Source organism: Bos grunniens, chromosome 12 (assembly GCF_055505025.1).
Source record: "Bos grunniens cultivar Pamir isolate PY7600 chromosome 12, Bosgru_T2T1.0, whole genome shotgun sequence".
Taxonomy (NCBI): Eukaryota; Metazoa; Chordata; class Mammalia; order Artiodactyla; family Bovidae; genus Bos; species Bos grunniens.
This window is the reverse complement of record NC_141176.1, coordinates 19,483,167-19,506,708: the sequence shown is the minus strand read 5'-3', so window position 1 is coordinate 19,506,708 and position 23,542 is coordinate 19,483,167. Positions and strand designations below refer to the sequence as shown.

Sequence of the window (23,542 nt, the reverse complement as noted above, 5' to 3'; positions counted from 1 at the left end):
ACATGCCCCCATCCTTGAGAAATTCATGCGCTCACAGAGGCTGATAGGTAGCAGTTATCATTTATTTTTGGAAACCAGTTTCCTTAGATGTTTATGTCCACACAGATCAAGTTGACATCTTAAAATATTGGATTGGCCACCTCCCAACTCTTCAAGGGAGGGATCAAGTGTGCTGAGCGTGCTGCAGTGCTGGGTTTTAGGTGTTTAATCCCTTCCCCTTTGGAAGCCTCTCTCAGTCCCCCAGTCAGAAGAGGAGGACTCTGCATACTTGTAGCCCTTGTCTGTGTCACTTAAGTGGCCTCGTATTGTTTTGTTATTTTTGATATCCACCTTCCCAGCTGCACATGGGCCCTTCAAGGCCACGCTTAGAATCTTAGAATCATATATTGTTTAAAGGGGCCTTGAGCGGGGAGTAGGGGAGGATGAATTGGGCGATTGGGATTGACATTTATACTCTTCTATATATAAAATAGATGACTGATGAGACCCTACTATGTGGCATGGGCAACTCTACTCAATGTTCTGTGGTCACCTAAATGGGAAGGAAATCTAAAAAATGGATGTGTGTATATATGTGTGTGTGTGTGTGTGTGTGTGTGTGTGTGTATAACTGAATCACTTTGTTGTACAGCAGAATCTAACACAACATTGTAAAGCAACTATACTCCAATAAAAATGTTTTAAAAGGGGGGTGGGGCCTGGGTAGGTTCAGTTCACACACAAGGAAACTAAGGCTCAGAGAGGTTGGATAACCTGCCCAAGTCCACATAGCTTTTTAGTGAACTAGAACCTAGGTCACTTAAAAGTACTTTTAGGGACTTCCCTGGGAGTCCATTGGTTAAGTCTTCACCTTCTGATGCAGTGGGTGCAGGTTTTATCCCGGGCCTGGAGCTAAGATTCCATGGGCCTCCTAGAAAACATAAAATGAAGCAATTTTGTAACAAGTTCAACAAAGACTTAAAAGATGCTCCACATCAAATAAGTACTTTTTCAAGTCCAACCTGTTAGACATGTTGCTGGAAGCCTGCAAGCTATGAAAACCGTTTAGCTGTGTGGATTTTTTTTTTTAAACATTTCCAAATTTTAGTCCCAGTTTTTTTTTTTTAATTTTATTTTATTTTTTAACTTTACAATATTGTATTGGTTTTGCCATACAAAACCAAATGAATCTGCCACAGGTATACACGTGTTCCCCATCTTGAACCTTCCTCCCTCCTCCCTCCCCATACCATCCCTCTGGGTCGTCCCAGTGCACCAGCCCCAAGCATCCAGTATCGTGCATCGAACCTGGACTGGTGACTCGTTTCATATATGATATACATATTTCAGTGCCTTTCTCCCAAATCATCCCACCCTCTGGATTTTTTAATGGTCAAAAAAATTCAACCTCAGTACATTTTTGATCATCTGGGTCTATTCCTTATACTTGAGGAGCCTCTCAATTTCATTGTTCTGTGTTTTTAGTTAAAAAAATAAGTATTTTGTCTTGGCCTCTCGTTTTCTGATTTGCTGTTTTGTGCTGAAAGGAACCATGCACAGATTTTTGGCATTTCTTGGTTACATTCTGGGAGTTGGACTGCTTTTGGTCCCAGGGCTGCTGGAGGTGGGGTTGGTGCGATCTAATCACTAAGAACTGGAAGCAGGGTCTCACTCAATTGGGTCGCAGGAATTGGGTGGGTCTCATGTGCGTCTGAGCGCCCACAATTTGAACTGTCTTGGTAAAGTCATTGCCTGTAGGGAGACGGGACTGCAAGTTCATGCTCCCTGCAACAGCGACATCTGGCGGCCGTGGGGGTAATTTGAGAGGCTGATCTGTGGGTTCTGACGGGATGCCCTGATTGTATTTATTAATAGTAAAGCAATTGTCACTGTGGAAGCCACTGCCCTTTCCCAGGGAACCCCGTTTCCTCCCGTGACACGCCCACCTCTAACCACCCCACACCCAGGACGCACCTGCAGCAGCTTCCTGCCTCCTGGGGCCCCTCTCCTCCTAACCCCACTGACTGCCTGGGTGCGAAGAAGTGGACTTGGGCCATCTGGCAAGGGTCAGCCGCCTGCGGCCATGGTAGGCCAGGCCTGGCCTGCGTTCTGGAGCTTGAAGGCCAGTGATTTACTGCCCGCTTGGGCATCAGGTGGCTGGGGTATTTTTAGTGTCCCACTCTGGAAAGTGTCAGTAGTTCACTAGCCCGAAGTTCTGTGTAGAAAGGGTTCCGTGATCATGATTGAAATCTGTACACTCTAATCCTGCCTGCCTTGCTTTTGTTGTCGTTCAGTCGCTCAGTCGTGTCCGACTCTGCGACCCCATGCCCTGCAGCATGCCAGGCTTCCCTGTCCTTCACCATCTCCCGGAGCCTGCTCAAGCTCATGTCCATTGAGTCGGTGATGCAGTCCAACCATCTTATCCTCTGTCGTCCCCTTCTCCTGCCCTCAATCTTTCCCAGCATCAGGGTCTTTTCCAATGAGTTGGCTCTTCGCATCAGGTGGCCAAAGTATTGGAGCTTCAGCATCAGTCCTTCCAATGAATATTCAGGGTTGATTTCCTTAAGGATGGACTGGTTTGATTTCCGTGCAATCCAAGGGACTCTCAAGAGTCTTCTCCAACACCACAGTTCTTGCTTTAGAGCCTGGCTATTCCTGTCATCATATTAAGGGCTTTGAGATGTCCTGCAGTGGAGAAACCTGTGTAATTCCATTAAACCTAGCACCTCCCAAGCTTGTTGGACCATGGAACCCTCTTTTCAGGCCAACAGCTCTTCACAGCCTTCAGAACTGGTGGTTTACAGATCCCAGCTTGGGGAGCGCTGGCCCACATGCCACAGCCACGTCGTGAGAGCTGTCAGCTGCCTTGACTCGTGGCTGCATCGGCACCCCAGATGGCATCTCCTTGGACGCCAATTGCTCCCAAAAGTGAACCTGAGCTCATCGTGAGTCAGCCCCGCCTGGACCATTGCCCCAGTCCTAATCCCGCTCCGCCCTAGCTCTCCACCACCTCCCAGCCTGCCTGGTAGCTGAACCATTGGGAGGCAGCAGGGGAGAGAGGGGCCCCCCACGCCTCCACATCTGTTGCAATCCTCTTCCTCGTGTCCCCCTCCCCCCCCCCGCCCCAGATCAGCACCCAGAGGGCGCTGCTTGCTTTGAGGCCAGAGCCCCTTAGACAGCAGTCTTGCTTTTTCTTGCTTTCTGCCTTCTGAGTCCTCATCCTGTGTTCCCCAACATCTGCTGGGAACGCCCTGGGCCTGGGAAAGAAAGTGAAAGTGTTAGTTGCTCAGTCACAGCTGACTCTTTGTGACCCCACGGACTGTAGCCCGCCAGGCTCCTCTGTCCATGGGGATTTTCCAGGCAGGAATACTGGAGTGGGTTGCCATTCCCTTCTCCAGGGGATCTTCCCCACCCAGGGATCAAACCTGGTTCTCCTGTACTGTGGGCAGATTCTTTACTGTCTGAGCCACCAGGGGAGCCCCTGGGCCTGTGAGGAGCCTTTTATTAAGTGACTCAGTCCCACAGTCCTGACTTGGAAGACTTCAGCCCTGGCCACCCTGGCTGGCCATTCTGAGAATGTATTACCCTTTTTTTTTTTTTTTCCATTAAATCCAAGCAAGATGTGAACCACAGCCTTTGAATCTGTGAACTGGTCCTTTATCCCTGGTTTCCCTCCTCTTCATATCCCCAGACCCCCACGTTTTTGGTTGAGTCCCTCCCATTGGCAGTCCCATTCCAAGCAGAGATGGTTCTTCAGGAAGAGCGAAGGTGGTCTGAGTGTGGTTAAATCCCAGGGGTCCTGCCAGCTGAGGTGCATGCCCCCTCTGCTGCGTGCTGTCTTCCTCCTCTCTGATTTGATCAACATTGTATACGAATCTCTGTTTTAAGTCCGTTCTGGGATCTCTGGCTTCCAGAACCCATTGCCTGCTCTCCATTCTTAACTAAAACCTACTCTCAGCATAGTATCTAATCTGTATGTTCACATTAAGTTAGAATCAACTGAACACCCACAAGATGGAAGAGAGTTTTATGGCCAGGCACTCCTCCTGGGAGCACCAAGGAATCTTAAGAATTCCAAAAAGCAGTTTCACACAAAACTGAGAAGTAGCCATTATCACTGCATCTTCCCTCTCAACATCCATATGCCCCGGGCGTGACCACGTTTATGTCAGACTGTCCTCTGTAAAAATGTCAAAGCACATGCCAAGTTTGTAGGACATTTGTCATCCACCACCCCTGTCTGAGGTTAGTTCTTTTCTTAGCTCGTAAATGATTGAAGACTCAAGCTCTTTTTATGATTTGACCTTGGGATACTACCCTTGAGCATTATTTTATAAACCAGTGAAATCATGGTATAAAACTATAGATAGGTGGTTTCCAACATTTAGTGCCTGTATTAGTCACCCAGCACGGCGGGGCAAAAACACACAGCAATCTTCTTAGTGGCATGCAGTGGTAAGCGTTTATCTTCGGAGCCCTGTAGGGGACCAGGATCTGGCTGATCCCGACTGGCCTCAGCTGGCCGTCTCTGCTTGGGCTGCAGTGGCTTCAGGTCTCTGGACTACTTAGTAGGTTTTTGTTTGTTTCAAAATTATTTTATCTTTGGCTGTGCTGGGTCTTTGTTGCTATGCTCAGGCTTTTTGCCAGTTGCAGTGAGCAAGGGGTACTTTCTGGCTGTGGTGCGAGAGTTTTCTCATTGCGGTGGCTTCTCTTGATGCAGAGCATGGGCTTAGGAGGGCGCAGGCTTAGGAGTTGTGGTCCATGGGCTTAGTTGCCCCTTGTCATGTGGGATCCTCCCAGAGCAGGGATCGAAGCCACGTCCCCTGCGTTGGCAGGTGGACTCTTAACCACCAGGGAAGTCCTTGGCGGTTTTGCTCTCCATGCCTCTCCTCCTCTCCTCCTCGGACAGCAGGCTAGCTGAAGCTTGTTCTTCTGATGGCAGAGTCAGCAGAGGGAAACCCCCACGTGCAAACACTATTCAAACCCCTGCTTGTGTCTATCTGCTGACAGCCCATTGGCCAAAGAAAGTCACATGGCCAACCCCAGTGTCGACAAAGGACACTCCATCCACGATGAAGCCATAGCAAACGTGTGGATGGAGAAAGGAGTGAAGAGTCGGGGCCAAAAATACCACCATGCTCACCGGTGGCACACAAGAAAACGATAAAGGGCTTCTTCGGCCAGTTGCTGCTAGCAGCGTTTTGTTGCAAAGGTGCTTCAAGGAGCCCAGCCAGTCCTGAGAAACTTCTGGAGGTTAAACAGCTCACAGGCTCCCTGTGGTCAGAGAACCAGGTGACCACCCTGCTTAATCCAAGTCAGCTTCTGGTGGGAGAGGGCAGCCCCGGAGGGCAGATGAGGAGGGAGCGGTCAGCAGAGGTGTAGAGAACAGAGCAGACAACCAAAGAACTCTTCCACAGCTCAAGGGTGTGAACCTGTGTGCTCTGAGGCATTGAAAAGCAGAGGAAAGCAGAGGGCAGAGCCTTTGGGCCAGCCAGGTGAAGGTCAGCGCTAGCCGAAATCTGGACAAGAAGGAATACCAAATAGGCAGGGTTAAGACCCTTACTCGAGCCCTACAGTTAGTTGGGTTTAGATGCTTAAGTGGCTGACTTTATTTTTTGGGGCTCCAAAATCACTGCAGATGGTGATTGCAGCCATGAAATTAAAAGACACTTACTCCTTGGAAGGAAAGTTATGACCAACCTAGAGAGCATATTAAAAAGCAGAGACATTACTTTGTCAACAAAGGTCCATCTAGTCAAGACTATGGTTTTTCCAGTAGTCATGTATGCATGTGAGAGTTGGACTATAAAGAAAGCTGAGTGCCGAAGAATTGATGCTTTTGAACTGTGGTGTTGGAGGAGACTCTTGAGAGTCCCTTGGACTGCAAGGAGATCCAACCAGTCCATTCTGAAGGAGATCAGCCCTGGGATTTCTTTGGAAGGAATGATGCTAAAGCTGAAACTCCAATACTTTGGCCACCTCATGCGAAGAGTTAACTCATTGGAAAAGACCCTGATGCTGGGAGGGATTGGGGGCAGGAGGAGAAGGGGACGACAGAGGATGAGATGGCTGGATGGCATCACTGACTTGATGGACATGAGTTTAAGTAAACTCCGGGAGTTGGTGATTGACAGGGAAGCCTGGCGTGCTGCAGTCCATGGGGTCGCAAAGAGTTGGACATGACTGAGCGACTGAACTGAACTGAAACAAAGTTATCCGTGATGTTCTGGTTGCTCTTGCCTTATTTAGTATTTAAAATTTAGTTTTCATTTTTATAAAAATCATACAGGTGTCTAGTTTAAGAAGTGAAATAAAACCCAGAGGCCTATAATGGAAAACAGCAGTCTCCTGCTTGGGGCTTCCCTAGTGGCTCAGACAGTAAAGAATCTGCCTGCAATGCAGGAGACCGGGGTTCGATACCTGGGTTGGGAAGCTCCCGTAGAAGAGGGCATGGCAACCCACTCCAGTATTCTTGCCTGGAGAATCCCATGGACAGAGGAGCCTGGCGGGCTGCCGTCCATGGGGTTGCAGATAGTCGCACATGACTGAGCCTCTAACACACAGTCTCTCAACCAAGTCTTAATTACTTCTCCCCAGAAGCAGCTGTTTTAGCTGTGTCTTGTCATATTTTCTCTCTATTTTCCCCCAAATTTATGTTGCTGTTCCTTGATTTTTCAACCTTACAAATCATCTGTTTTCCTACCTTGGAAGAGAATTATTTAACCCTCTCACACTCTCCCCCATGCTCCACCCACACACATATTTTCCTTCCTCCATCCTCCCAGTAGAGCCATTTTGGTTAAATGAACATTATAGTACTTATATTATTATGACTTCCGTTGAGTATACTATATTTCCTTATGGTGCAACTTTTGTTTCCCCAAGAGGTTTTTTTTTTTTTTTTTGGTCTGTTTGCTTGGTTTTCTCTTGATAAATGCTTATCAATAATACAGCCCTAAACTGTCAGAGCTGCAGATTTCACTGATGCGATCGAATAGATAAGAGGAAGCCGTTGGGTTTTTTGGTAGGTTTATCTGCAACATCCTTCTGGGAACCACGCATTCTCTTGTTTCCCTCTATACTAATTGCTCTGGAGGCGGGCACAGAGCTGGTTTCTCAAAACTCCTCTGCTTCCCTCTGGTGGTGAATCTCACAGTGCCTGCATCCCTGATCTTCATTCAGGTTATTCTCTTGAAGGAGCGTGAAGACCAGTACCCTTCCAATAAAAGACGCACACATTCTCATTTATCTGAAAATGACATTCTGTCCTCATAAATGATTGATAGCTTGATTGAGTGTAAAATTCTAGGGGGAAATAATTTTCCCTCAGAATGTTTTAACTTTCCATTTTGAAATAATTTTCAACTTAACAGAAAATTGCGTAAACATTACAGAGTTCTAGCTAACGCCTTTACCCAGCTTCCCCTGATTCTAAGATCTTACACAGCCGGGATGCACGCAGAAGTCTACATCAAAAGAAAAAAGAGGCAACTAAGCAATTAACTTCAGTCCACTATGGTAACAAGGTGGCAGACTGTGGATCTCACCAGTTTTTCCAATAATGTCGTTTTATTTTCCAGGATCCAATCTAGGACCTCACGTTATACTGAGTTGCTACATCTTCTTAGTCTCCTCCATCTGAACCGGTCCTCAATCTGTCTCTTTCATGATCTTAACAATTTTGAAGAATACTGGTCAATTATTTTATAAAATGTCCCTCGGTTTGGATTTTTCTGATGTTTTATCATGATTCGGTTGAGCTTATGGACTTTGGGCTGAGAATGCCACCGAGACGACGTGCCTGTCTTCCTGCCTCATGTCAGGGCTCCATGCTGATCTATACTCACTACTCAGGATGCCCACCTTCATCACTTGGCTAAGTAGTTCATGCTCGGCTTCTCATTCTCATTATTATTTTTCCTTTTATAGTTAGTAAAAATATTGGTAGACATTCTCGAAGATAACACAAATATCCTGCTTGTCCTCAAAGTTTCACTTATCAAATTTTAGCACCCACTGGTGAATCTTACCTATAAATAGTTATTAATATAATGTACTTAATAGTAGTTTTCTATTTGCCTCATTCCTCTTACAGTCATTAATGAAATTCTGTTGTAAGATGAAGCTGTTTCTTCTCCTCCATGCATTTAGTCATTCATTCAGTTATCTGTCTCAGCATGCACTCAACAATATTTCTTTGATCCTGGGGGTTATCATACCACTTTATTGTTCAAATTGCCCTCTGAATATTGAAGGCTTTGTTCCATTATCCTTCCGGTTTCAGTATTGCTGTTAAGTTTAATGCTATTCTGGTTCTTGACCTTTAGAATGTGGCCTGTCTTTTTTAGGATGTTCTGAAATTGAACAGTATTGTGCTCATGTTTATAGCATGCATTTGTATCGGGCAACTCCTTCGACTTTTTCAAGCTGGAAACTCACGTGTTCTGAAAAATGTTCTTGTTTTATTTATCTGATAATTCACCCCTCTGCTTTCTCATTCTCTCTGAGTTTTCTGGGACATCATTATCCCGATGCTAAACTTTGAGACTAATCCCCTAGTTTTCTTATGTTTTATTTCCCAATTTTTCCTCCTTTATCTTTTTGTTCTACTTTTTAGGAGATTTCTACTTCTACTCTGTCTTCCAACTTTGTATTGGATTTTCAGTGTAGATTTCCAAGAGCGCTTTCTTGGTTTCTAAATTTTTATTTATAGCCATCTTGCTTCATGGATGTGAGATCTTCTCATATTTCTAAGGAGATTTATCATTTGGGGGAAGTTTTCTTTTACTTCCTGCAATGATCTCTCTCTCCTCTTTCCTCTGAGTTTTTTCCTTTCTCTCTCTCATACTGGAGACTTTTTCTCAGATGTCCTGTCGTCCTTTATTATCTGTTCTATTTGAGTAAGGCATTATCACTTCTTCCCACTGGAGCGATCCATCACTCACTGCCTTCAGCAAGAGATGGAGCTTTGCTTCCCCACTAGTGAGATAATCAAACGCTGTCCCCTGATGAGATGCAGCATGAAGTAGAGAATATCACCTTCCTGTGTCACCAAAAACATCTGATCTGAATCTCATCGCACCTTTAGACCTGACTTCACTTGACAGCATTTACAAGTGATACGGGGACCAATTAAATGATACACGACACAGTCAGACACATCAGCTCTGAGACGCTTCTTTAATGAATGACCTGGTCCCTTCAAAATATCACCATCGTGGGGCAAACAAATGGAAGGAGGGCTGTTCTAGGAAGGAGAATAAAGAGACATAATAACCAGATGCAATGATATTCTAGGGACAGTGTGGGAAATTTGAATATGGATTGAATATCGGAATGTATTTGGGAACTATTTGAAATTTTCTCAGGTGTGATAATGCATGTGGGTTAGAGCTGATGAGATCCTTATTCTTTGAATAGAGATACTGAAATACATATAGGTGAAATACAATGTCTGCAGTCATTTTCAAATGGTTCAGAAATATACTATATGTACATACCTTTATCTAAAGATGAAGCAAATATGCCAAGGTGTTAGCAATTGTAGTACTTAAGAGGTGGGCATATGGGTGTTCATTATAGTATTTTTTTTTCAGCTTTTCTGTATGTTTACATTTTCCATAATAAAAATGTAGGTGGAGGAAAGAGAAAGATACCAGAAAGCTTCCAGAAGCTCGTGTGAGTCCTGGCTCATGGGAGGCAGGGCTGATGAACTGGTGAGCCAGCTGGTTCATCCGGGGACCTTCAGATGCCAGTGCTGTATCTTCTCTCCAGCCAGCCAGTTCCGAGAGAGGGGCTCCCAGTTCCCACCTCCCTGTGTAAACCTCGCTGCCAGCCCCTGGGAGCTGGAAGCGGGAGGGTCCAGGCAGCCTCACTGGTCCATTCACACACTTTCAAGGAATTTTTGAATAGATGTCTCATCTCATCCTCAACTGGTAACACCTCCAGAGAATAAACTGAAAGCATCCAGTTGTCCAGACTGAATAAAATAGCAAAGGAGGCTGAGGATATGTCTCTCCATACAGACTTTCCACAAATTATGTTTCCTTTGTTGCTTCATGAGAGCCCAAGTCCTGAGATGTCCTGGGGTTTGTGTCAGAAGGACTTGCTTGTGTGAGGCTGTGTAGACCAAGGTTTCTGGGCCACACTTCTGCAGAGGTTCAACTTCTGCTGTGTGACCTGGGACAAGTTGTTTAACCTCTCTGTGCCTCATCCCCCAAATCAGGCTGGAAACTCTCACATTGTTGGGGGATTATGTAGGTTAATACACCTTCAACACTTAGACCAGGGCAGTACAGAGTGAGTCCTTCGACTGAACACACACACACACACACACACACACACACACGTACATACATCCCAACCCCCAGCAACTTATATTTCCACTTTCTTTGGTCTGTGAATCACTTTCTATCTTCTGTAATCTTAGTGCTACCTCAAGCCTGCCAGATTTGCTTCTGCTTTCTTTGTCCCTGTGGGCTTTGGCGTTTAAAAGAAAAATTCCTTTATTGTCCCTCCTGTCAGGTATGGGGAGACGGTAGAGTCACATGTCTATGCATTTCACAGTGTGGAACCACAAGTCTCAACAGCTTGCTTGCTTTCTCTGTCTCTCCTGAAGCAGCGCCCCCAGGTAGTACATTCGTCATAGTCTGGCCTGAGCTCAGAGTGTAGCAGGCAGAGCCGGGGGAGAAAATGCCAGGCTTCTTACTCAGGTGTCGATCCAGCTCCTAAAGTTCTGTCTCGAAAACGCTGAGAAGCGCCTCGGGATGAACCTGCTGGTTGCATGTCCCATGAGCTCCTTTCTGAAATCCCCTGAGTCACCAACACTGACTGAGGGGAAGGAAGGGTGTGTGATGGGTCCACCCTGGAGCTTGTGTAAAAACCTCGTGACCCGTGGCTGTGACAGAACCTGACAGCCAGCCAGCTGCTCCGCCCCACTGCCCAGAGCTCCTGATTCCTGGGGATCACCTGATCGACCCAGAGAACTCAATCTTGTCTTCAAAGTGGTAGAAAGGGGCACCTCTGCACATGACTTCCTTGAAGAGTTTGGAATGCTGGTTTAATAGAATTTCTCCCCAGGCAGGATAGTTGTTGTTAAGTCACTAAGTCATATCCGACTCTTTGCAACCCCATGGACTGCAGCACGCCAGGCTTCCCTGCCTTCACTGTCTCTCAGAGTTTGTGCAAACTCGTGTCCATTGAGTCGGTGATGTTAACTAACCATCTCATCCTCTGTCACCCCCTTCTTCTCCTGCCTTCAATCTTTCCCAGCCTCGGACTTTTCAAATGAGTTTGCTCTTCTCATCAGGTGGCCAAAGGATTAGGCCCACAGAATTTTGATCTTTTTCTGCTTGGGTCATGACGTTGTCCTTTTACACACAGAAGCCCTGCTCAAAGTGTACGATGTGCTAAGTTGCTTCAGTCGTGTCCAACTCTTTGCGACCCTCTGAACTGTAGCCCACCAGGCTCCTCTGTCCTTGGGATTCTCCAGGCAAGAGCACTGGAATGGGTTGCCATGCCCTCCTCCAGGGGGTCTTCCTCCCACTCACTCAGGGACTCTCCCATCTTGGCTCAGCCTCTGCCACGAGAGGCGTGGCCTGAACAGTCTCATCATTCCTGCTGTCTGACTTGCATTTGTCTGTCTGTGGGGGCGGGGGCTTCTGTGTGGGGCCCCACTGGTCTTGAGTTGCATCAGGTGGGCTCTGAAGCAAGACAAGTCTTTATAGAAGTAACTGCACCGCATGACCTGAGGTTGCAGCTGGGACGCTGCGGGTAGCGGAGGATGAGAAGGAAGGCAAGATCCCGGCTCACCCATGTGCTCAGATGGGGGGCCTGGCCCACTTTAGAGGACACAGCTGCCCCAAGCCCCCACAGGAGGAGGTGAGTGCAGAGATCCTTGAGGATGGACAGCCCCAACCTTAAAACTCAGCAGAACCCAACCAAAACCCAACTCCTATGGTTTGTAACTTTCACCGAAGGATCGCTTCTGTCCAAGAGGGGAGGCAGAAACATCTTCAGAATCTGAGTCAGAGGGGCTCCCCTGACGACTCATTGGTAAAGAATCCACCTGTCAGTGCAGGAGACATGGGTTCGATCCCTGGCCTGGGAAGATCCCTCCTGTCTCGGAGCAACGAAGCCACAACTGTCGAGCCTGTGCTCTAGAGCCCACGATCCATAACTAGAGAAGCCACTGCAATGAGAAGCCCGTGCACCGCGACTAGAGAGTGACCGCTGCTCACCACAACTGGAGAGAAGCCTGCGCAGCAAGGAAGACCCAGCACAGCCTAAATAAACGTAAAAATCAGTGAGTCAGAGAGGGAGAAGCTCAACCCATATTCAAAGAGGTAATCGGCTCTCCAACGTGAAATAAATCTCACTGTATACAGTGTTTGCAGAAAGAAAAAGTTCATTTTATATAAGAAGGCAATAGACATGTGCTTTTCAGTCACATCAGCTCCTGCACCTCCTTACTCCTGCTCATGGGTTAATGGAAGGCAGGTGGATCTTAAAGGTGTGGGTGATTTGAAACACGCAAAATACCTCTCCCATAAGGAGAATACCTTTTAAACAACAAAATAAAACAGAAGGTACAATTTGTTTTTTCCTAAGGTTCCCTGTGTTGTAGCTCTGTGGTGTAAGTACATGTATATACCCATATGTGTATCTGAGCAGAAGAGCAGGAGGGAAGCCCCTCTGTCTGCCCTCTCCACGTCCCTGGTGGGCTCCGGCTTGACTTGGGAGGGGAGCCAAAGGCTGAGGCCATCCGACTGGCCACACTGCCCCACCTTCCAGTTTCCAGCAGCCAGGAGAGTAGAATTCCCAGTCCTACCGGCAAGATTCTAAAGGAAGAGGGGGTTCCACCCTCCCTCCAGACCCGCCATGGTTGGAATGGAAGCAGGGGGAAAGATGGGAAACCTGGAGAAGGCAAAGCCAGCCACCACCTGTGTGCCTTAGGCCATCCTGCTCTCCTCTCAGCCTTTTCTGGGACCCTGGCAGGTGCCTAACAACATGGCAGATGTTTTCCACTATGGAGTCATAAGTGTTGAGTAAACTGTAGTCAGAAAAAATGTTTTAATGTAGCCTATCATTGAACATTAAAAAAAGAGAGAGAAATCCAGGTGGTAGAAATGAAGGGGAAAAACCATAGCCAAAGCAGTTAAGTGAAGCCTGGAGTCCAAGAGCATCTTAGAGAAGCCAAACCGAGATTCTAGGGACTGGGCTGCAGTCGTAGCATCTGCATGGGGATGGGAGATGTGGCCTCACTCTTGTTTGGAGGGGAGAAAATTTTGCTCTGAGATCAACAGAAAAGCAAGAGCATTAAAGTGGCACCCCCCTCTTAAAAGGGGATTAGAAAAGTCTGCTCACCAGCTCAGCCAGCCATGTGAAAGCAGATGGTCTTATCTTGGGATATGAATGCAAAGAAAAGCAGTCGTCTGTCAGAAACTTCATCTCTGGGGCCTGGCTTATGAATTAGTAGAGTTCAGATTTCTACTGCCTGGGAGGTCTGTGAGCCCCAAGCGGAGAAACTAACATGATATCTGGTCTCAAACAATCAAAAGCCCCAGCATCTAGTAGACAGCTGATGGGAAACCCCTCTGTGTAGAAACCCTGTCACAACCCAGAGCACAAGGCAGTCACACGGGAAAAGCACACCCTGCTGAAGATGAGCTCACCATGAAAACAGGACAAATCACGTGAGGAGATGAGCTTCCATGAACAGAAACCAGCAGATACCTCCAGGGGGTCCTGGGTGCCCCAGGGTCTGCAGATAATGACAGTGTGAACAGAGCTATAAACACATTCAGACCCAGCAGAGCCCAGCGGTTCTGACCCCTTCACAACCTGCTCCTCCCGTGTCCACCTTCTCAGTTCATTCCAATCCCACCTGCCACATAGGCTCAAAACCTTGAATGTCTTCGAGTTCTTCCTCTCTCAGCCTTTTCTCTTAAAAGTGGCTCTGAGTGTTCTTGTCTTCCTCTCCTCTCCTCTGTGACTGTGACAGGCACCCACCAGGTTTCCCTGCCTCTCCATTCCCAGTGTTCCCACTTCTCTTTGTTTCACCCCTACACTGCCACTAAATTAGCCTCTTAAATGGAAGCCAGACAGTTTCACTTATCTGAGACCAACTCCTGATGATGAAAATCTAAGCCTTCTCATGTGTGTGTGTTAGTCACTCAGTCATGTCCAGCTCTTGGCGACTCCCTGGACTGTAGCCCATCAGGCTCCTCTGTCCATGGAATTCTCCAGGCAAGAATACTGGAGTGGGTTGCCATTTCCTTCTCCAGGGGATTTTCCCGACCCAGGGATGGAACCTGGCTCTCCCACATTGCAGGTAGATTCTTTACCATCTGAACCACAAGAGAAGCCTTCTCAACTTGGATCTGAAATTTCTCTCCATTAAAAAAACAATAATAACATGTATTCATTTATTTGGCTGTGCCAGGTCATCGTTTCAGCATGTGGGATCTAGTTCCCTGACCAGGGATCGAACCTGGGCCCCCTGCATTGGGAGTGTGGAGGCTTGGCCACTGGATCACCAGGAAAGTCCCTCCTTTTGGTTTTGTTTCCTTTTATAATACATACCACCTCCCACCCCCAACCTCCTGTTTCTGTTTTGTTTTGGGTTTTTTTGGCTTATTCCTCATGCCTCCAAACAATCTCTTTCCTCTGATTAGACTGCTCCCCCATCTCATCTGCTAATCAAATGTCAACCTTGGCTTAAACCTCCTAGAAGCACAATGTCATGGAAGAACGCAGGCATCATCAAGGGCTGGAACATCTGGTTCAAATTCCAAAAGTGTCACTTAAGAGCCGTGCCTCAAGCAAGTCACAACCTCTCCGAGCCTCAGTGTCTAATTCTATAAAATGGGAAGGATACCTACTTGGCAGAATTGGGAGAGTTAGAGATCATCTCTTGTAAGGGACTGAGCACAGAACTGGCCCCAGCACATGCACAGTAAACTCCCATCCTCACCTTTTCATGGGAATCATGTCCTCTGCTTCCCCACCCAGAGCTCCCTGAGCCTGGAGACCTTGTTCCCTTTCTCTTTGCATCTTTGTACTTTCCTGAGTCCAACACAGGAAGTCTTGAAACACATCAACTGGCAAGAGGTAGAAAAAGCCAGGCACATCTAAGCTGCTGTTAGAAGGGGAGACTTTGGGTAGAGAGACCTCTCAGACATCAGAGGGGTGTCGAGGGCCAGTTGTCACATGTCATTCCACAGAGGGCAGAGCCACCGTCAGGAGCTCTTAGGAGGCTGATGGAACCCAAGAGGGAAAGAATATCCAACATTTAGAGCTGTTTAACATGAGAGCCGGTACCAAATGGAAGCAGCTTGCTATTAAAAAACTCAGATTATAGGAAGTATTCCTGGGTTGGATGAAGGATAAGAACAGATTGGTGCTTCTTACCTTAGGGAGTCACAGGTGCCTTTGAAAATCTAATGAAAGTTTCTGATCTTTTTGGAAATAATTTCAGGAGCTTCATGGATCTTAGGTAAAGATCACCCCCCGAGGACCCTTCTAGGATGCTATGTTCAACTTCCTCTTTCCCTGTAAATAGGGAGAGGTACACTGCTGCTCTTCATATCTTCAGAATTCACGCCTCCCATCTGGAGACCCTGCTTCATATCTAAAACTCATTGCCTTTTGCCACTAATTCCATGCTCGACATATTTTTGATTAAGTGAATGAATAAATGGATGAATGAAACTGATTAATCTGATCTTTAAGGGAATCTATACATGACAAGGAGAAGAAAGAGAAGGAAAACAGAAGGAAAACAACAAAGGGTTCTGGAAAAAGACCAGCACAGGATAACAAAAAGGTGGAGAAGGGCTGTGCATCCATGCATTCACGTTCAGTCGCTTCAGTCATGTCTGACTCTTTGCGACCCTATGGACTGTAGCCCGTCGGGCTCCTCTGTCCATGGGATTCTCCAGGCAAGAATACTTGAGTGGGTTGTCACGCCCTCCTCCAGAGAATGACTAGTCAAGGTCAGAGAAGGTGATTGATTTTGGAAGGTCTGAACTCCCAGCCTCTGTCCAGGGCTGAGTGCCCCAGCCAGCTTCTAACCCGAGGTCCTTTGGAAGCAGGCTTGACTCTGCTGGCCCTGACTGCTTGCGATTTAGGGGGCTACTAAGGACAATCACTCATAAGATTGTGAACATGTCCAAGTCTGATATTCTGATCTGATTTTGAAATCTCTTTCCCTCTGTGAATTTAGGTCTTAATTATTCGGCAGCCACTGGTTCTGTTATTATAGTTTCTCAGTTCACACGTGGTAATGATGAGTTACTAAACGAATTATGTTGAGGTTTTTTTTTTTTTTTTTCTTTGTTGTCGTTTAGTCGGTAAGTCATGTCCGATTCTCTTGTGAGCCCATGGACTGTAGCCCGCCAGGCTCCTCTGTCCACAGGATTCTCCAGGCAAGAATACTGGAGTGGGTTGCCACTCCCTTCTCCAGGGGATCTTCACGACCCAGGGATCAAACCCATGTCTCCTGCGTTGCAGGCAGATTCTTTGGAACCACCTGGAACACTTAGAGTCAAGAGTAGCTGATTCGCAACATAAACACCGGTGACAATAAGTCCCAAGACTTAAATATTGTGTCTGAGCCTAGGAGGGTTCCTTGTTTGATAAACAGAACTTGAGGTTCTCTCCAGGATTAGCTGGTGTTCCAGTCTGTAAGAGCAGAGAAGACAGGCTGCTCTGCCCAGATCGAGGCTCTCAGGTCTCCCGACGGCCGCCCCCTGCACTCACCTGGAGACTCCGGGGGCTGCGGTAGCTCAGGAGACGCCTCAGGCTCCCCAGGGCCTCGGGCAGCCCCTCGCCGGTGAGGGCACTGCAGGCCCGCAGCTGCCAGCAGAGTCCCGGGAACCTCTGCAGGCCTAGCCTGTTTCGGATCTCGGGCAGCGGCAGGGCGTGGGGTGCCTCGTGCTTGTTGGCCAGCACCAGGAGAGGGACGCCGTCCAGGTGGGGGTCCTCCAGGACCTCCGTGAGCTCAGCCACTGCCTCGGGCAAGCGGGCCTCGTCTGTGCTGTCCAGCACAAACACGAGGACGGCCGTGCCCTCCAGGTAGTCCTTCCAGCTGGCCCTGAGTGGGCTCTGCCCCCCGACATCCCAGAGGGTGAGGCACGCCTGCCCGGGGGCCTCGAGGGGCTCCACGTTGAAACCCACGGTGGGCAGGGTGTCCACCAGCTGGTGGCCCTTCAGTTTGTACAGGAGCGTGGTCTTGCCGGCCGAGTCCAGGCCCATCATCACCACCTGGGCTTCCGCCCTGTGGCTTCGGGAACTCACAGACCCCATGGGGGCCACTGCCAGACCCTAGGGGAGAAAGGCCAGGTGCAGTCGTCAGAAGGAACACAAATCCGTGTGGGCCATGGGAGAAGGGCTTCTACACCCAAGGTAATGTCCACAGTGTCATCTTTCAAACCCAGGGAAGTAGGGCTGTGTGAGTCAGCATCAGCTGACCTATCTCTGGGGATCGGGGGGAGGGGTACCTGCTGCAGAGAAGAGACCAGGGTCTCCCCCTGAAGACATGGAACGTCAGCTCCCATTCCTATGTAGTTAAGGCAAGGAGGCACAACCCACTTCTGTTAGACAAACCTGGTTGAGTAGAAGTGACTGAAGGATGTCTTCGATTCTTGCTGGTCCGTGGCTTCGAGCCTCTGGTGTCCACCTGGAAGCCTAAACCCCAAAGGGAAGTTATCTCGGGGCCAGTGCACTGAGAAAAGTGGGCAGGGGGCTGGTGGTGACTTCTGCAGCCTTTGGAACCACTGCGCCCCCGCCCCACCCAGGACCAGGCTGCCACCCCATTAAAAGTGCCTATTTATAAATCCTGCTGACTGGAGGCAAAGGAACCGGTCAGAGCAAAGTGGTTTCCTCCAGTGGCTTACCCACATAAATTACCTCCAGAACATTATACACGTTTTTGAAGAATCTCAAGTGTTAAGACCAAGACCTGTCCCCACCTTAAGTCCCAGGAAACCTTGGCTGGAACAGGGGAAGGGACATCTCAGGCCCAGGAATAGATTTCAGCTGCCCTGTGGAGGAAAATGAGATGCCCTCAGTTCAATCCCCAGGCCAGGGGTAGAAGCGTTAAAATGACAATTACCTCAGAGTTACTAGGCTGCCCCTCTGTGTGGTCCTCCCAGGGCAGCTGCTTTCAGTCCTGAGAGGCTAGTATAGTGTGAGAGGATGGGCCGGTTCCCCTTTTTCTTCTTCCTTCCCCTGGGGGGCGGGGGCGGGGCCGGCTCTGAGCCCCTCCCCCGACGCCGGGGCTCCCAGGAGCTTGGCACCCTGGGTGCCGCCAGGATGCCCTCTGCCCTTCAGCTCTGCCCTAGGAGCCCCGGCGCAGCTCCCGGGTCTCTGCAGCTCAGACTCCGTAGGCAGGAGGGCGGGCGCCTGGCTTGGAACCGGGTCATGTTCAGCTGCTTCTCTCCTGCTCCTCCTCTCAGGATCTCAGATCCCCTCCAAGCAGAAAGCTGAGAACTGGACCTTTTCTTTCAGCTCATGCCTCCCTGTGCTTCTGGTGCCTGGAGATTCTTTCGTTTGCTTGGAACCATATGTGCTGAAGAACTGCCTAAATAGTATTAAAACGGTCTTAAAAAATAGGTCTAAATTCCATATATATGCGTTAGTATACTGTATTGGTGTTTTTCTTTCTGGCTTACTTCACTCTGTATAATAGGCTCCAGTTTCATCCACCTCATGAGACAGCAAAAGAGACACTGATGTATAGAACAGTCTTTTGGACTCTGTGGGAGAGGGAGAGGGTGCGATGATTTGGGAGAATGGCATTGAAATATGTATAATATCATATATGAAACGAGTCGCCAGTCCAGGTTCTATCCACGATACTGGATGCTTGGGGCTGGTGCACTGGGATGACCCAGAGGGATGGTATGGGGAGGGAGGAGGGAGGAGGGTCAGGATGGGGAACACATGTATACCTGTGGCAGATTCATTTTGATATATGGCAAAACCAATACAATATTGTAAAGTTAAAATAAAATTTAAAAAATAAATTAATTAAAAAAATAGGTCTAAAGTGTTGAAAGTAAACCTATATATATAATATATATATATTTAAATATATAAAATATAAAATTATATACCTATAATTTATATAATTATTATAGATATATAATTTTATGGTTTACCTTATATGTGAAAGTGTTTAGTCACTTAGTTGTGTCTGACTCTTTGCAACCCCATGGACTGTAGCCCACCAGGCTCCTCTGTCCATGAAATTCTCCAGGCAAGGATCCTGGAGTGGGTTGCCATTCCCTTCTCCAGGTTTAACCCAGGGGTTAAACCCGAGTCTCCTGCATTAGGGGCAGATTCTTTACTATCTGGGCCACCATATATATATGCATATATATATATAAATGAGTTTGAGCAAGCTTCAGGGGTTGGTGACGGACAGGGAAGCCTGGTGTGCTGCAGTCCATAGGGTTGCAAAGAGTTAGACATGACTCAGTTACTGAACTACTACTACTATATTAAAGTTAGAAGTTTAAAATTTTATTTAAAAATTATAAAGTTAAAATTAAGGACGATTAAGCAGCTTTGGAGAAGGGGATGGCACCCCACTCCAGTACTCTTGCCTGGAAAATCCCATGGACGGAGGAGCTGGTAGGCTGCAGTCCATGGGGTCGTGAAGAGTCAGACATGACTGAGCGACTTCACTTTCACTTTTCACTTTCATGCATTGGAGAAGGAAATGGCAACCCACTCCAGTGTTCTTGCCTGGAGAATCCCAGGGACAGGGGAGCCTGGTGGGCTGCTGTCTATGGGGTCACACAGAGTCGGACACGACTGAAGCGATTTAGCAGCAGCAGCAAGCAGCTTTCTTTTTTTCCTGAACAGTGTCACTATATTTTTCCCAGTAGAAATGATGCCCCCAGAAAATAGAATTTTCAAAACATTGGCCGGTCAGAAGCCCTTGCTTCTGTAGCAGATCCTGATTTGGATCTGGAGCATCAGTGATTTGGCTCTCATAATGGGTGACAACTCTGCTTTCCGGTACATTCTTTCATTAAAATGTCAGGAACCAAGCTGGGGGTTGTGATTCTCTCATCTTACCAATGAAGAAACAGGCTCAGACGGGATAAATAATTTGCTCATGATCTTGCTGAGGTTTATAATTCATCTCTTTCTTTTTTATCACATCGTGTTACTCACCAAGGAAGTGCTTTGTAAATGGCAAGCATCTTATTGTGATGACTGATATCATCAGGCTGCTATATTTAATAGGAGGAAGCAACTGGGAAAAATCAGAAAGCTAGGCAGCACTGTGTTGTTGAGGTTACTGTTGTTTTGTTCGTTTGTGAGTCTGTGGTGTGGCTACCGTGGTCTTGCATGGGCTGTGTGTGTGTGGTAAGGGGTACCACACCTTCCTTGTATCAGGAAGGAAATACTCCCCCAAAGCCTCCCAGTCAGTTCTGACATCTCATTGTCCGAGAGGATGAAATGACTTGGTTTGGCCAGGCAGGGTTCACCTCTGAACACACTGTCTCTGTTTCTCAATAGCTGAATAAAGTTGCACTAGTCTAAGCAAGAAGGAAGTGAGAATAGTGTTCAGTGAGCAGCAGTGTCTGCTGTATTTCCCCAGCATTCCATGGTAGAAGGTTGTCTTCTTACAGCACATGCTTTGTTCCAAGATTGTCTTTAACGAGAATTATTAGTGTGTGTGTACGGGGGTGGGGGGAGGGCATGTCCCAGGTGCTCATACTTGGTTGCTTAGATAGCTCAGTCGTCAAGTCCAAAGAAAAGAAATCAAAGGAAATGCTGCAGTAATTCTTGCTTGCTGTCTAGCAAATGAGAGACAGCAGAAGAGTGAGCCTGGAATCGTGAGGCACCATCATACAGTAGGAAGAAGGCAGATTGACGAACTAGAGATCTGAATTCGAGGCCCAGATCTGCTACTTCTATCTGTGTTGCCTTGGGTCAGTTATTTAATCTTTCTGAACCCCATTTTCTAATCTGTAAAGCAAAAAGGTAGGACTAGGTCATCTCTAAATTTCATTCTGCTCTAATATTCTATAAATACAATTCGATTTTTTGAACTTTTTTACATTGGCGTGTAGGTGGTTAACAATGTTGTGACATTTTCAGGTGGACGGCAAAGGAACTCAGCCATATATATACATGTATCCATTCTCCCCCAAATTCCTCTCCCATCCCGGCTGCCACAGAACAGATTCAATGCAACACTTTATTGAGCAGCTATGAGCAGTGCTCTGTATACTCTATCAGGTTTTTTTTGTTGTTGTTTTTTTGACTGTACTGTTCAGCATGTGGAATCTTGGTTTCCTGACCAGGGATCAAATCCAGGCCCTTGGGAGTGAAAGCATCCTAACCACTGGACTGCCAGAGAATTCCCCAATTAAAAAAAGTAAATCTTTCAAAATGCATCTGCATGCTTTATGAATGGGAGAGGTCAATGTTACTCATGCTTATGGAGACTAGGATATCATGTAATAGAATTAGATACAGAGTATAATATTGTAGACTCTTTAAGTGTCTGTATTTAGCATCACAAAGTGTACTTTGAGTTATTATCACTTTGGCTGACTTGTGTTTTACATTTACAGCACAGCTCATCTTCCAGACCTTTTCCATGTTTCTAGTTTCCATTTTACTGAAAACACCATCTCTCCACCATGGTGGAGCTGGGGGAAATTTTTGTGCCTGTCTCTCTTTGCTCTCTCTCGCTGGATCTGAACAGAAATAGTATCTTGGCAGTGGATCTTTGTCACTTAAAAAACACACAGGAAAAGGAAACAGCAGTGGGTGGTCTGCTCTTTGAAACTGAGAAAGATCTGAAGAATGTTAGCTTCGCACTCAAGCTCCTTCAGCTTCTGCTTTTACAATATTTGCAGGAAGTTTCCTGACACCGTGGCCAGAGGCTGTCTTGTGAAAACACACAGGAAGGCTAATGTGGAGGCCAAGAGAGACGTGTGTGATGAGCTTCAGCCTTGGTCCAAACAGGAACTGATGGCAGGGAGGTTTTGCTACTTTTCTTCTAAGGTTGTTTTAATATGCAAAGTAGGCCGTTGGCAGCAGCTGCTATTCAATCAGCCACATTTCCTGAACTGGAGAGTGTATTTTTAGTTGGCAAGAAAAAAATCACTTGATTAGGAAGGAGTGTGGAAGGTCACTTCTCAGAAACTCCAAGCAGCACTTGAGACTTTTCTCCATTTCCCAGATGACTTCCTGTCACTCTGGGCAGCAAGCAGCAAAGTGTTTACTTCGATTTTCTTCTTTTTATTAAAAAGCATTACATAAGTGATGATGAATATATTCTTCTGTATGAGAGTCAAACAATATAAAAGTCTACAAGGTGTAGCTCCTAAGTTCAACCCCCAAATCACTACTCCCCTTCTCAGAGATCATTAGAATCCACAGTTCAATGTACATTTTTGCAGTTATCCTTCTATGATAGGCTTATGTATTTTGGAGCACATGTCTATTTTATTACTTATTTTTGTTTGGTTGGGCCTTTTGTTAAATGTAATTGTGATGTCTGCAACTTATTTATTTCATCTAACAGTGTGTCTGTGATTTCTTCATGTTGGTACATGTACCTAATTATCTGCTAGTTAGTCCATATACCTAGTTGTCTACCTAATTATCTTCTGTTATTATTTTAAATAAGAATTTGTTAAATAATGAGAAGGCTGTAAGAAGTATAAGACTAAAATGCAGGAGAAATTATGTGACTCTGAGATTTGCTTGTCAAAGGAGAATAAGTGGCTTGGAATATAAATATAACAAGATTGGCCATAAATTGAAAATTGTGAAGCTAGGTAGATCAGGGGTATATGGTATTAGTCTTTGCATTTTACATACATTTGAACTTCTCCATAGTAAAATATAAAAAAAAAATAGAAGAGGTATAAATTATATATAAAATTATGTAAGAGATATAAAACCTCTGATTCTGCTATAGCTCAGAAGCTTCTGGGACCTTGTCCGTCCCACAGTTTTTTTCTGCAAGAATTTGAAAGTTGCCCTCTCTGGAAGCCTCTGTTACCTGGGCAGATGCACATTGCCCTTGCTTTTCCCTCATTGTGCTTTGTAAGTACACCCCTGAACACACACAGCATAGTCACTCATATACTCACACCTCAAAGGAAACATCGTCCTAAACTGAAGTTTTTTTAAAAAAGAGGTATCACTGATTAAGCCCCTCACCTGTATCATATATGACATCTACATTAGTTTATGAAACAAGCGCAGATCTCACTAAGAAGGAACATAGATGAGGGCTCCCAGGGAAAGATGAGCCATGGAGTTTCTGAACCTGACTTTAGCTCCCTTGGGAGTTTTGTAAGAGCCCCTTCTGGGGCAGCTGGTGGGCACAGCCCTTTTTGGGAAGCATACGGCTCACTGTGGTTGGGGTAGCTGGCAGGCCTTAAGTGTGGGTCAGTACTGGTTATCCGTGGTCACTGGGAATGGACTGCTCTGTAGTTTTAGTTCTCAGGAGCTGGCGAATCAGAATACCTCTTGGGGTGCGTCCTCAGGGAGTGTCCTCAGCTGATCCTGGCTTCGGGGC

General features: G+C 46.7%; 1 protein-coding gene across 2 annotated transcripts; it reads right to left on the bottom strand.

Annotated features, from left to right (window-relative positions):
* Nucleotides 1-12,367: 12,367 nt before the first annotated feature.
* ARL11 (ARF like GTPase 11) lies at nt 12,368-18,378 on the bottom strand. Of its 2 annotated transcripts, XM_086329130.1 has the most exons (4): nt 18,095-18,378; nt 17,952-18,023; nt 17,587-17,667; nt 12,368-17,304 (listed from the first exon to the last, which is right to left on the bottom strand). In XM_086329130.1, the coding sequence occupies exon 4, from the start codon at nt 17,284-17,286 to the stop codon at nt 16,708-16,710; it is 579 nt and encodes a 192-aa protein (XP_086185256.1). In that variant the 5' UTR covers nt 17,287-17,304; nt 17,587-17,667; nt 17,952-18,023; nt 18,095-18,378; the 3' UTR covers nt 12,368-16,707. The 2 variants fall into 2 exon arrangements, with proteins under 2 accessions (XP_086185256.1, XP_086185257.1); XM_086329131.1 differs by lacking the exon at nt 17,952-18,023 and having other exon boundaries at nt 16,296-17,304; nt 18,095-18,316.
* Between the last annotated feature and the right edge of the window lie 5,164 nt (nt 18,379-23,542).

Bases quoted from the DNA above. Each gene is read 5' to 3' on its own strand.
- ARL11 (XM_086329130.1), bottom strand. From the start codon at position 17,286: ATGGGGTCTGTGAGTTCCCGAAGCCACAGGGCGGAAGCCCAGGTGGTG.